The sequence below is a fragment of the Uloborus diversus genome, chromosome 9 (genome assembly GCF_026930045.1).
Source record: "Uloborus diversus isolate 005 chromosome 9, Udiv.v.3.1, whole genome shotgun sequence".
NCBI classification, from domain to species: domain Eukaryota; kingdom Metazoa; phylum Arthropoda; class Arachnida; order Araneae; family Uloboridae; genus Uloborus; species Uloborus diversus.
In genome coordinates, this window is record NC_072739.1 from 18159218 (window position 1) to 18172426 (window position 13209).

Genomic DNA, 13209 nt, shown 5'->3' on the forward strand with positions numbered 1-13209 from the left:
TTTATAAACCTTGCTGAATAGTCTGCGAGGGAAGGATTCTTTACAAAATATATACTGCTGTATATAAAGCTTCATCAAGAGCTAGCCTCTTTGTGTTTGTTTTATTTTTTTCTTAAAAATTACTGTAGAAAATAATAATTTATGCTACTAAGTTGTGGCAAACCTTTCTTTTCCTTCAATGGAACCCACTTTGGGAATAGCTGCTCTAACTAATCCTATGCTATAAAGAGCTGCCAAGCAGGTGTGAGTATGGTTTCTCAATTGGCAAATGGCTCTATGCTATGCTGAAAGCATTTTAAAATCTCGTTGCTATATTTTGACAGCAGTCAACATTTTAGTGAAGTTGCTTGTTAACAGTTCATTCATTTGTTCTTACTTTTACAGGTGATTACACTAATCCAAGCATTTACCACGAAACAACTCCGTTGGATGACAGTGATGATATTATAGGTATTACCTTATTTCAGTTAATATTTCAAATAAATATTATTGTGGTTGAATCTCATTGATTCAAAAGCTTAAAACAAGTTACCGCTAAGACTAAATTTGTAGGCCCCTTTGAGTTATACAATACAATATAAATGTGACGACCTGAAACAGGCTCTGGGCCCAGCCAGGCTGGTCCTAGTCAGTTTATTAGTACCTAATGAAGATCGATAGCCCTCTTAAAGCTATCCACCTCCTTGCTCATTACCGCCTCTTCTGGTAAGCTATTTTAAGTACCCACAACTCTACCAAAGTACAAATTTAAGACTTATAATTCTGTCATCATAATCTAAATAGCCTCACTAGCCTAGTAGCCCTTCTTTGAACCCATTCCAATAAAGATATCTTTCTTGAGATAAGGAAACCAAAACTGAGCAGCATACTCCAAATAAGATCTTGCCAAACTTTTATATAAAGGCAGAAGACCCTTATTCATTCATTTTACCGTAGTTTCACTATTTCTACTAACATAAAAAGATATTTTTTGTCTCATATTATTTTTGTAATGCAATTTGTTACTAGTTGAAGTCAAGAAATAAGTAAGCGATTTTCTTCCCATGTGTTTCATTTGGTCTTGTTTGATTTGAAACTGGCCAAAATTCTTGGTCTGATTTCAAAGTAGGCAAGCAAGTCATTCCTTTGTTAAGAAACTTTTCTCACCCTAAAATTTGTGGAGGAGTAGAGGAGGGAGTCATTCCTCATCATGACCCCCCCCCCTCCCGCCCATAAAATGGTAACCTGTATGAACCTCTGTTATAAATAACACTGATTGTTTTTCTAATTGCTATTTTCGTTTTCAGATCCCATTTTGAATATGACACTAGAAACTTGTGTATTAAGGTAAGGTTTTTTTTTTAATGATTTTTACTTTTAATAATTTTTAATTTTTTAATTAGGAATGTTATTAAAAATAAAAAATAATAAAAAAAGATATACTTCAATTTTTGATCTAATAAAAAAATAGTTAGTCAATCCCCCCCCCCTCCCCTATAGTCTATTAGCCATTCATTTGCCTCTCCCAAGAGGAGCGCCTGCATCCGCCACTGCCTGCTGTTGAATCTCCTGTTTTTTTTCTTCGAAAGTTGGAAAGTGTGAGGAATAAATAATCAGGAAATGAGTAAGTTTCCTGATTATTTATTTTTTAAATTGGAAAGTTGAGGTAATTGTAAAAGCCTTTAAATTTTTTAAATTTAATTTGTACTCTGTGATCATATTTAAGAAAAAACTTACTCATTGCCTAATTGCCTATTGATGAAAAAATTATTTTTAAATAATTTCTTAGAATTTTATTTCTTAAAAAATCATAGTTCTGCCTTCACTATGTTGTTAATATCTTCTGTTTTTGAACACTTATGGGACAAATTCAGAAGCGCTGTATTCCATACTTTTATTCAAAAACTAAAATTTGGGACATTCTTTCTATTTGAAAAAATTCAGTCTTGATAACATTTGCAACTTAAATCCCTGTTTGACTGGTCTATGGACTTACTTAGCAAGGTGGCAAATGTTTCACAAAGTTGAGGAAAGGTTTAACTGGCATTGGCATTTATAGTCATACATTTATAATCTGTTCTCTTTACATAGCGAAATGTTGTAGGATCAGGATCATGTGATCATGTTATTTCCTCATGTAACTCATATTCATGGTATTTCCTTGCATAATCATAAGATTGCTTGGAAATTTCTTCATGTTCTCAAACAGATGATGCAATGCTTGGGGTTTTCCAAGGCCAGCTGTCAATATAGTCACGAGACGTCGTGGCACAAGGCAGAATCGAGTAGGACGTTGATAGGTGAAGACAATCGTCAAAAGAATATGTCTTTTGTGTGTGTGGTCTATGTTTTGTGTCATCTATTTTGTTGAATAAACTGTTTATGTTAACTGTGGCTTGGAGTCATTTCCCATATTTTGGGGGCTCAGCCTTTCTCGAAAAAAATCTCCCCTAGCACCCAGCTATTTCTTTACATCAGACTATACTTCTAGCACCAATGTACGTCTAAATGCCTGCAAATATATGTTTTATTAAATTTCTATTTAAAGTGTTTTTTTTTCCTCCTATTTGAAAATTTTCATAGTATTGAGGCTAAATGATTTCTGGAAACAATGAACTAAAACTCTGCTGTTTGCAAAAGAGTAATGTATATTTTAGTTTTCCTATTTTATAAATGCGTTAAAATTTCTTTTTTTGTTGAAATGAGGTCTTTTACTTTCTTTGGCTGTTGAAATGCTTTGTAACAGTTGCTGTAGTCAAACTTTTCTCACCCATTAGGGCTTGACTAACTAGCGAGATATGTAGTTTTTTTTTTTCGTATGGTCAAAAAAAAAAGAAAAGAAAAGAAGGAACAATTTGAAAAAAATGACCAAACTTAGCTATTTAAGATGTGAAACTTTAACAATTATAGCTGCTCCATTTCTGATAAAGAGAACTTTGTTCTGCTATGTAATGATACAGAATAGTTATTTCTAAAATTGTTGACCAATATGTGGTTTTTGTTTCTAAATAAAGTAGTTTTTAAAGTTTACATTTTTGTCGGAATAAGCACAACTTACTGTTTTTTTTTTCTTTTTGACATATGAAACTGAAACCAATGTTATAAAAAAGTAGTCATATTTCACATCCTAATATTGATTGCATTTTAAGCCTGGATTTCCAAATCTAAGGGCCCTATTTCAGGCCAAAAACTTTGGGATTTTGTTGAATTGTTCCTTTCTTAATTCATCAACCTCACAGTTGACACAAAAGGACAGAAAAAACACTGCTTCAATTTTGGCATTTAAAAATATGTATTATCTTGTGCTATGCATGTTTTGATTCCTTTTAATGGGATGCTTTAATCACTTCATATGTATTTGACTTAGTAAAAATGTTACCTAGATTTTTCATTTCACAATATTGATGAACCTTATCTCAAGTGTGATGCTTAGATTTAATTTCTTATTTTAAAACCTTATTCACATCATGAGCACATTATTAATATGAAATTAGCTCATCAATCAATGCAATCAATGGACAACAAAAAGTGAGTGCTTCTTATACACTTTTGAGAAGAACCAGAAAGTAACAAATTACAAATAAAAAATATCTCTGTAATATATTTTGTTATTTGCAAGCAAAAAGTGAAACTGCCTTTCATGCATTTTTTAAAAAAGATAAAGAACCAAAACATTACAAAAAAAAAAAAAAAAAAAAAATGCAGCCATTGGAGCTTACTAAAAGTAATACAAATCGCAAATTAGTAGAAAATATGTGTTTAAATATTTTGTTATTTGCAAAGATGAAAAACCAAAAAAGAGAGACAGAGGAAGAGAGCCTAAGTTTTGGCTTTCTCTCGAACGATATTTAATTCTCGCGGCACATGGATGATTAATTTTCTCAACCCTGCGCATGGTAATTTTTTATTATAGGTGTTACTAATGCATTTATTACTGCATAGCAAAGCGGTAAATTAAATATATTTTGCTACTTTAATAGTTGAATCAATTACCTTAACATTTTATTTACTAATAAATAACTTTATTTAGGCACTAAAATATAAAGTTCTTTATTTAATATTCCAATTTTTAAATATATTTAGTGTTCAATTGAGGGGGAATTGAATACAGAACACCCCTCCCCCACGATTTAATTTATATTCTTTAATAATATACATTATAACTGTGTAAGATTTCTGAAGTTTGACCAATATTCTAGATTTACTATTTCACGATGCCGCCAGTTCAATTTGAAATTAGGGTTATATTAATTAGCAGGCTTAAAAAAAAAGGAGGAGGTTCTGAACTTGTCGGATTTGTTTTTCCTTTGTACAATGTTCCATAAATACTCCAGGGCACCTGTACCCCAGGGGCGTGCACAGGGAGGGGGGGACACCTGTTGGCCCGGGCCGGAGTCTGAAGGGGGCTCAATATTTTTATAACTAAGGGTGAAATATAAGGGTAAACAATATAGAGAGGGGGCCGGAAAAATCATTTGTGATGGGCTCTAAAATTTCTGTGCACGCCCCTGCCTGTAGCGATAAAGAAAATTCTTTTTTTGTTTGAAACTGTATACTTCTTGGCGGTTTAATGGTAATCAAGTTCAGGTTTGATGAAATTGAGGGAACTTTTCAAATATCATACACACATTTAAATCGATTTGTACTTTATTAACTTTGTATATCGTCTCACTTAGTGAACCGGTTTTTATGCTTTTTTTTCTGTTTAGTGGTGGTTTTGTTTAGGGGTGGTGTAACTTAGGTTCCAAATCTTTGATTTACCCTATTTGTTCTTTAGGGAAAAGTTAAGGAGAAAACAATACATTTCATGCAATTTCCCTCACAAACAATTAAATATAAAACCCATTGATAAACAAAGGCCATAAAACAAAGGTATATACTTTCTTTACCTATAGTTAAAGAAAGTACTAAAAAAATATATTATCAAGAGTAATGATAATGAAAATTTTGAATTAAGGATTCTCTGAAGCAAACATAAAATTCATTCTAGTAGAATTTTTAATCTTCATCTATAGTGGGGCCATATGAAGAAACATGCGACTTTTATCAAGAATTGCATCACATGTATTGCGAAACATAAGTTACAATTTACAATATTACAATTCTAAAATTTACAATTATACAAATTTAAACTTAAAGCAATTTCGTTTTTTTTTTTTTTTTAGTGACTCGTGCATTTGCTTTCGGAAAGCAAACTTTGATAAAGTTGAACAAATGATGAAGACAATTTTTTTTTTGTACATAGTTACGCATTTGAAAAAGCCTTTCTTCACAGTCGTCGGAAGTCTTCGAGACGCTGGCTGTGTTATTTACACCATTAAAAAGCAAAAAATAAATTACTTTTAAATAAAAAAAAAACCGCCTTCAAAAAATACCCAGGAACTAAAAAGCAAAAAATAACTGATTACACTTACATTCTATTTCCTACCCAAACATAGAAATGAAATTTATTTTACAATTCCAGTACAAAATTCAACTAAACTAAACACCAAGTTATAAAATAAACACTGATTTAAATTACTATACGATGAATTATTTTAAATACCTAACTAATTATATACGATCTCTTAATTTTTAATAACCTTTTGAAGTCGGGGCCTCCTATAAACTACAACCCTAACGTAAATGGTTTTAATTTCAAAGACTAATTTCGCGTATAGTTAAATTAGTGTTTAATTCAGGATTCGGGGGGTTGTCGGTTATATTATGTAGTTGTTTATAGGAGGCCCCCAACTTCAAAAGGTTATTAAAAATTAAGAGATTGTATATAATTAGTTAGGTATTTAAAATAATTCATCTTATAGTAATTTAAATCAGTGTTTATTTTATAATTCAGTGTTTAGTTTAGTTGATTTTTGTACTGGAATTGTAAAATAAATTTCATTTCTATGTTTGGGTAGGAAATAGAATGTAAGTGTAATCAGTAACTTTTTGCTTTTTAGTTCCTGGGTATTTTTTGAAGGAGTTTTTTTTTTTTATTTAAAAGTAATTTATTTTTATTCTGAAATATATTGCCATTTTTGGATTCAATTTTGAAGTAATAGATTTTATGCTTCAATTCAGTACCTATATCATTAAAGTTATTATTCTTTTCTTCTTAAAAATTTTTGTTGCTTTAAAATTAATAAGTATTGTCTATCCAGAACTTTTTTTTTTTGCCAGTGGGATACTTACAGATGCAGAGTAAAAGTTTTGTTTGTTACAATTATAAAAAATAAAATGTTAAAACTCAATAATTGAATGCATTATAAAATAACTCATGAATTCAGATATTTGATTTTCTCTTTTGAAGAACTTCAGTAAAATTCTGAAGAAAACAAAATGCAAAGGAGTAAAAAAAAAAAATTAAAATATTTTGTATATTTTTGTTTTTGCAATGTACTGTGTTTATGTACCCTTTAAAAAATTATGTAAGATGTAACGTGCTAAATAACGTGAAGAAAACAAATTTAAATGCATGTTGAAAGATATATCACACCTTAGCAAGAAAAGAGACACAACTTGAGGGGGGGGGGGGGAAACAGAATTTGAGAAAATCAAGATTTTACGCAATAGCAGATTTTCATGATTTGGTCTGAAATATTACATAAAAACATTAGAGTGAAAACATTATGATGTTATGTTTACTGGTTAGTTTTTCTTGTCTAAATTAATAATGCATGCTCACAGTTTGAAAATTTTTCTTCTAAATTATGAAAATTAAATGATTTTTCAGTGTTGGTAATATTGATTTTATGCCACTATGAAGCATCAGGTTTGTAAGCCAACTTTCTGCAAGTTTTGTGACAAGAAAGAGCATTAATTTTAGATTTCAAATCAGTTGCTATTACATTTTACTCAGATTTTGAGTTGTGTCACTTTCTTTGCCACAGTGTAATATTATATCTTTAAATGAAAATGATAGAATTATTTTTATGTAACTGAAATTTAGCAGCATTTATCTTAATCCCCACCCTTAAATTCTTTGGAAAGCACATAGCAATTCATTTTCAATTATAAAAAAATTATCCCATATTTTCAGGTATAAACCTCTTGATATCTTAATGGGATGCAAAAAACAACACCCTGCTATGGATATGTGGTAAGAAATATTTTTTTTTTACATAAATATATTTTTCATGTGTCTAATCTTGTTCTACACTAGTGTTCCTTTAGTGTTAGAAGACATTTATGTGCACTCTTTATTATTCTTGCTCTTAACTGCAAGAGCCATGTTATACAGGCGCAGTATGGGGAGGGACATGGGGGTCATGAGCCCTTCCCCCAAATAAATAAATAAATAAACAACGACACTATTGTACAATCCGAAATGCACGCAAACACTTTATGAATAAAATGTAAACTATTACAGTAATCTTTTATTCCATCAAAAAATTTTATAACTTAACATTTGAAATACTACTTCTTTTCATTGCTTATGAAATTAATCCTTATTAGGTAATAAAGTCTTATTAGGTGCATTATTGCTTACCAATTGGTTGCTTTTTATTAACACCAAAGCAGTTTTAGAAATCTCAGAAATTTTTCCTGAACTGAAGTCCTAAAAATGCAGTTGTAGATCCTCTTTCTAGATAATAGGAAAAGGCATAGAGTTCAAAACTCTTCCCCATCAATATGTCAATATTAAAGTTCCAAAAACACTATTTTAGATTTTTTTTGTGGATGCTAGGAGGAGGTGAGATTTTGTAGTCTTCCGGTGGACGTTTTTTGGAATTGAAGTCTTAAAAACATGATTGCAGGATGACTTTCGTAACATTCGATAAAAAAATGCTATTAAAGTAATGAGCAACATTTTTTAAATTGCAGCTCTAAAAATTAAAAATTTTGGCAATCATAGATGACGTGGAAAAGAGGGGAGTTAGGGAACCTCTCCTGAAGAATTTTTGGAATTGAAGTTGTAAAAACACAGTTGTGGATGATTTTTTGTGATGGGGGGGGGGAGATCGAGTGGTCTTCTCTCGGAAATTTTTCAAAATTTCAAATCTTTTAGGGAAAGGGTCAGCCCAGTTGCCTCCTATTGAATCTACCACTCTTTCTGTGGGTAGTTTTATTATAATATAACTAGCTATAGCTAGTTATAATATAACTAGTTATACTATTATAATATAACTAAGCTGCTAATTATAATATAATTAGCTGCATCTGCATGGCACTTTTTAAAACCTGCATACCCCTGCTTCTGCTTGGAGAAAAGCAAGTTGCAAATTTCTCTATTCACATGTGAAAAGCATAGTGTCTCGAAAAGTGGTCTTACCAGGCGCCATAAACAAGTTAGCAAACTGCATTCTAGGTAGTAGTCGGGAAAAACACTTTTGTAGCAGGAGCAAGTATATTTACAATTTACAGACAAAACAAGTTATAAGATGATATGCAGGCTACAAGAGCTCAAGTGAAGGCGGCTACTGTGTTCTGGAATGTCATGTATTATGTCATACCTTCTTATGAAATGAAATAACTGTATATATGAGCCTCTTCTGTTATTAAAGCAGAATAAATTAATCAAACAAATGTTGAAAGTGAAAATCAAAGTGAAAATTTATTTCTCTACCGTACATGGGCACCTATATGCAAAATTGTAAAGGGGGGGGGGGGTTGGGCTCAGATATTTTCCTCATGGAAACCGATTTCAGTACAGATTAGAGTTATTAAATTTTGACGTTTTTAATAACTTATTCATTAATGGCTGGAGAAGAAATGTTCCTACTGTTTTGCAGAGAAAAAAGTATTAAAAGCCAAGAAGTTCGAATTTCTAGGGGGGAAGGGGATTTAGCCCCCCTCCCCCCCCCCATGGGCGCCCGTGCTACCATACAAGTCTTAGTTTTATTTTTCGATTTATCGGTGATTTTGAAATTTGACCTTTATGGAAACTATTATTCATTACATTTAGTCTAGCTAAAGAATTCGACTTCACTCAAACTGTATCTGATATGACTTTCAGCAAATAATATGCAAAAAGAACAATTTTCTCAGTTTTATTATTATTTATAAATCCAGTTAAAAATAGTTCATGAGCAAATTTAAACTGCCTTGGGCAGTAAACAGCAATATCAGCAAATTTTCCCTTTTTTTTTGTTCCCTGTTTTACTTTAGTTTATCATACAAAGTTGCTTATTTGGTTTTTGCAGAAAATAAGACATAGCTATTCTATTTCACTATTGTTAGTATGAAATCCAAAATATGTTTGTTAAATACAGTAAACTCCTGATTATCTGTGAGCGGCTTATCTGCGAAGCAAATTATTCGCGGCCTCTCACACCAAAAAAAATCTCTTTTTTTTCTGCTATGATAAACTGAATGTCTATATTCAGTTTATCATTGCATAAATGCTCGCATTTTAACTTAACAAGTGCAAAATCTATTTTTAGCCATTCCTATTTCTTTTTTCCCCTTCCCTTCCAATGACATCAAACCTTTCAAGATCACCGAAACCTGATTAGTTGAAACCTGATTTTTAGATCTACACTACTCACTGCTTAAGATCTAAACTATTTATTGATTCTTAGATCTGCTCTAGTTAATGCTTTTTAGCTCTAGATTAAGGTGCGTAAACGAGCAACCGGATCAGTCTTGAAAAATACCTCTGTCCTATATATTTTTGGTGTAACCTAGCTTGATCTGTTGCAGTAATCTGCTTGCTCAATTTGCTTGAGTGCGTGTGTAATCCGTTTGCAATAATGAGTGATTCTTTTTGGGCTTTTACATGCATTTATATGTACCCTGTTATTGTTTTAGCTACAGTTAACATGTATGCTAGCGTTATTGATCTTTATAAGCTATAGCATGCACTAGTATTGCTTTTACCTAGTGTGCAGATTATCCGCTGTTAGCCTGTCACTCTATTCCTTGGATATTCAGAAGTCTACGGTGTCTGAAAGAACTCATTTCTGTAGATAATGAACCTCTATCTTTGGTAGAATTGCTCTTTCAATCATTTCACTGTTTTGCCACTGTTTGGGGTCCTGAAAAAGTCTTGTTCTGAACTGCTCAAGCGCTGCAATTGCAACAAATTTTTCTATGCCTTTTCTCCGGTTATCTATATATATTTTTTTTTTAGTTTGAAGTGCTTTCAGTCAATGCCTGTAGTTTCTCAGTGAAATTTTTATGTGAAAACTACTGTAAAAGATTTTCATGACTAGGTAGACGGCGCTAAATAAAAAATGCTGTAGTTAAAATAAACATATATTACGAAATACAATACTTAAAAGATTTCGAACTGCAGATTTAAGTTTGTTATTTATCGGAAATGGGCTTTTTTTTGGGCACAATATGACTAAGAAACAAAACAGTAAAGTGGGTTGTTTCAAAACATTGTTATTCATTATTTAATTTTTTGTACATCCTTTAAAATACTGTAATATAAAACTTGAAAATTGTTTTATTTTATGTAAAAAGTTCTCTCAAAATATTTTGCAGGGCAGTTGGGTGCATTTTTGCTGAATTGTTGCTCAAAAAGCCATTGTTTCCTCATTCAAGTGTAAAAGATCTCTGTGCAGACATAATTAATTTACTTGGATATCCTAATGATTTACGTTTGCCTGTAAGTTTTTATCTTTGTTTCTTGCATTGGGTATATATTTGGTCAGTGGAGGATCGTTAAAGGACACACTTTAGCTAATTTATCAATTCAGTAAAGCGATTTGCTTGAAAATTGAGAGGTGGAATGACGAAATCACAAACAGTTTCATTAGTAAGAGTTTGGGCCTTCAAGATTGTTCAGTAGCCTAATTTCTGCAGAGAGAATTGTGTATTGTTAATTTTGGTAAACAGCAGGTTATCTGGATTACCATAAAAGCAGTTTTTTTTTATGTAACAGGCTCAACTATTAATTTCATATCATTGCTGAGATAGCTTCCCTAAGATACTGTGCACCAGCTGCATGAAGGCTCAGTTTTATAGAGAAACCAAACTTTTGCATTCACTTTTACTATGTATTCAACAATAATTTAGTATCTATTTCTTGTGATGGCTATTATGTACCAACATATAAGCTAGATACTCTATCAACTGTTGTTAGCTATTTCGCATGAGACACAGTTGATTCTCTGTTTAACGACGCTCTAATTAACGACTTTCTGTATTCAAAATCAACTTTCCACGGTCCCAGATGTCCCACTTAAATTTTAGTTGCATTCTACTTAAGCACGATTTCAGTGGCGTAGCTAGACCCGACTTTCGGGGGGGGGGGGGTTACTTCTTATATATATATATATATATATATATATATATATATATATATATATATGTATATATACATATATATATATGTATAATCGCTTGGAATTTTTTCCTTTTCTTCTTCTTTTTTTTTCTTTCTCTTCTCTCTTCTTTTTCTCTTTTTTTTTTGAGACTAACTTTTCGGGGGGGGGGGGTTGTCCCCAAACCCCCCCCCCCCCCTAGCTACGCCCCTGCACGATTTTTTGTAGTTCCTTGAAAGTCGTTAAATAGAAGGCCAACTGTTTACCAGGTGATTTGGTAGACAATGATTTTTGACTGTTTCCAAAGCATATTTCATAAACCCAGAATTTCTATTTGGTTCAAATTTGCTTGACTAAATAATAAGAACAGGCCCATTTCTGAGACAGGTGGGGGGAGATGGATATAGGGCACCACAAAAAACATGTCCCTAAACCTTGTGGGTTCCAGACCTATAAGAACAACTACTGTAATTCAAACGAGAGGTGGCCGAAAAACATGTTCTTCGGTTTGCTTACCTCACTTCCTATTTTTTCTGCTCAGAGTAATTTGAAATTGTATCTTTATTTCAATTTTATTTCAAGGAAGCCAAAATGGATGCCTGAACTGCTGATCAGTACAATACATTAATCATATTTATCTATAAATAAATTTGTTTTCGATCAATATGCTTTGTATTGTATACTAATCTATATATATGAAAATGAACCTGTGTTTATTTGTTCCTTATACAAATTCATAGCTTACGTCAGATGTTTGGCAAATTGGCACAGATTGGCACATTTGATGCTCAGAAATTCACATTGTAGAGGGTTCTCCTAATAGAAATTTAGTTTATGTTGTATCTTTTCCAAATTTAACTCAGAGGTCATGGATGCTCAGGAATTCATGACGGAGGGGGGGGGGGGGTCTTGCCCCCTCAGGGGATTTGCATGAAAATCTGTGAAACAGAACCCCCATTAATAACAATGAATAAAATTTGGAGTTCTAAAAAATCCAAAGAGGATCTAAATTTTGAGTCATAAAGTTACTTTTTTCTACTTGTTGATGGGAAATTTTACGCTATCTTCCACCTACTCCTATCCTGATTGTTGAATATGCGTCAATTGACACAACTTTTATTTTCGAGATAGACCGTGCAACACCAACGCAGCTAGTGAGAAAATTTTTTAAAATATTGTGAAGCGAAAGTGGATGCTAAAAGATAGCTGCACATTTACAGCAAAGTTCTAATATTATGTATAAAAAGTGGCATCAATGAAACATAAAAAGGAGCTGTAAATAATATTTTTTCAACAAATAGGCAATTGTTCGCAATTTTAAGCATTTAAAATTTTTTTTTAAATGAAGATATATTTTTTGGGGAAAAATTTAACTTTTTTGTTCAAAAAGTTTCAGGTTTCATATGTTTCAGCTTTTGGAATTTCAAAAAATGGGTCTCATATTGTGTGACAAAAATTTGTGGTGCCATGGCGCGATCTGGTTAGGGAGCTTGTAATAAATGTGGGATCCTTGCCGAAAAACAGTATGCAAAACCATTGAATCACACACAATGCAAATGATGAATTGATATTAAATCAAAATGTACAAAAACCAAAAGCAATACAAGTCTGAGTTCTTCTTAACCCCAAAAATTACATGTTTGAAATCAGTTGTATAAGTTAGCGATGCACAATAACGTCTTCATCTCTTGCTCATAACACTGAATAGTAGATCCTGCCATGGGAAGGTCAAGGGTGTCTCGAAATTTTTCATTTTTAGTATATTGTATTATTGTCATCTATTGTACTTCTGCTTTAATGTACAAGTTTGCTTATTTGGTTTCTGCTGAAAACAAAGCACGAAAAAAAAGCTTAAGTTCCAGCATTTCCATACTGTTAGCATGGAATCCAAAATGTGTTTCTTCAAATATCTCACAGCCTTTTTCTGCAGATACTGTACTTTATCTTCCCATGGCAGAGATGTTCATTGTATGTTAAAATAAAAAGTTACATCTTGAAATACTGCACAATCAGCAAGAAGTAGTAAAATTTCATC

The 13209-nt window shown here is 32.0% G+C and overlaps 1 protein-coding gene across 1 annotated transcript in view; it reads left to right on the plus strand.

Moving 5' to 3' along the window:
• The window catches only part of LOC129229764 (cyclin-dependent kinase 10-like), a 58342-nt gene that overhangs the window by 32035 nt on the left and 13098 nt on the right, over nucleotides 1-13209 (plus strand). Inside the window, exons 8-11 of the mRNA XM_054864136.1 lie at nucleotides 385-450; nucleotides 1287-1326; nucleotides 7001-7060; nucleotides 10393-10516. Of these exons, the coding sequence (XP_054720111.1) occupies nucleotides 385-450; nucleotides 1287-1326; nucleotides 7001-7060; nucleotides 10393-10516 (290 nt within the window). The remainder of the gene's footprint in view (nucleotides 1-384; nucleotides 451-1286; nucleotides 1327-7000; nucleotides 7061-10392; nucleotides 10517-13209) is intronic.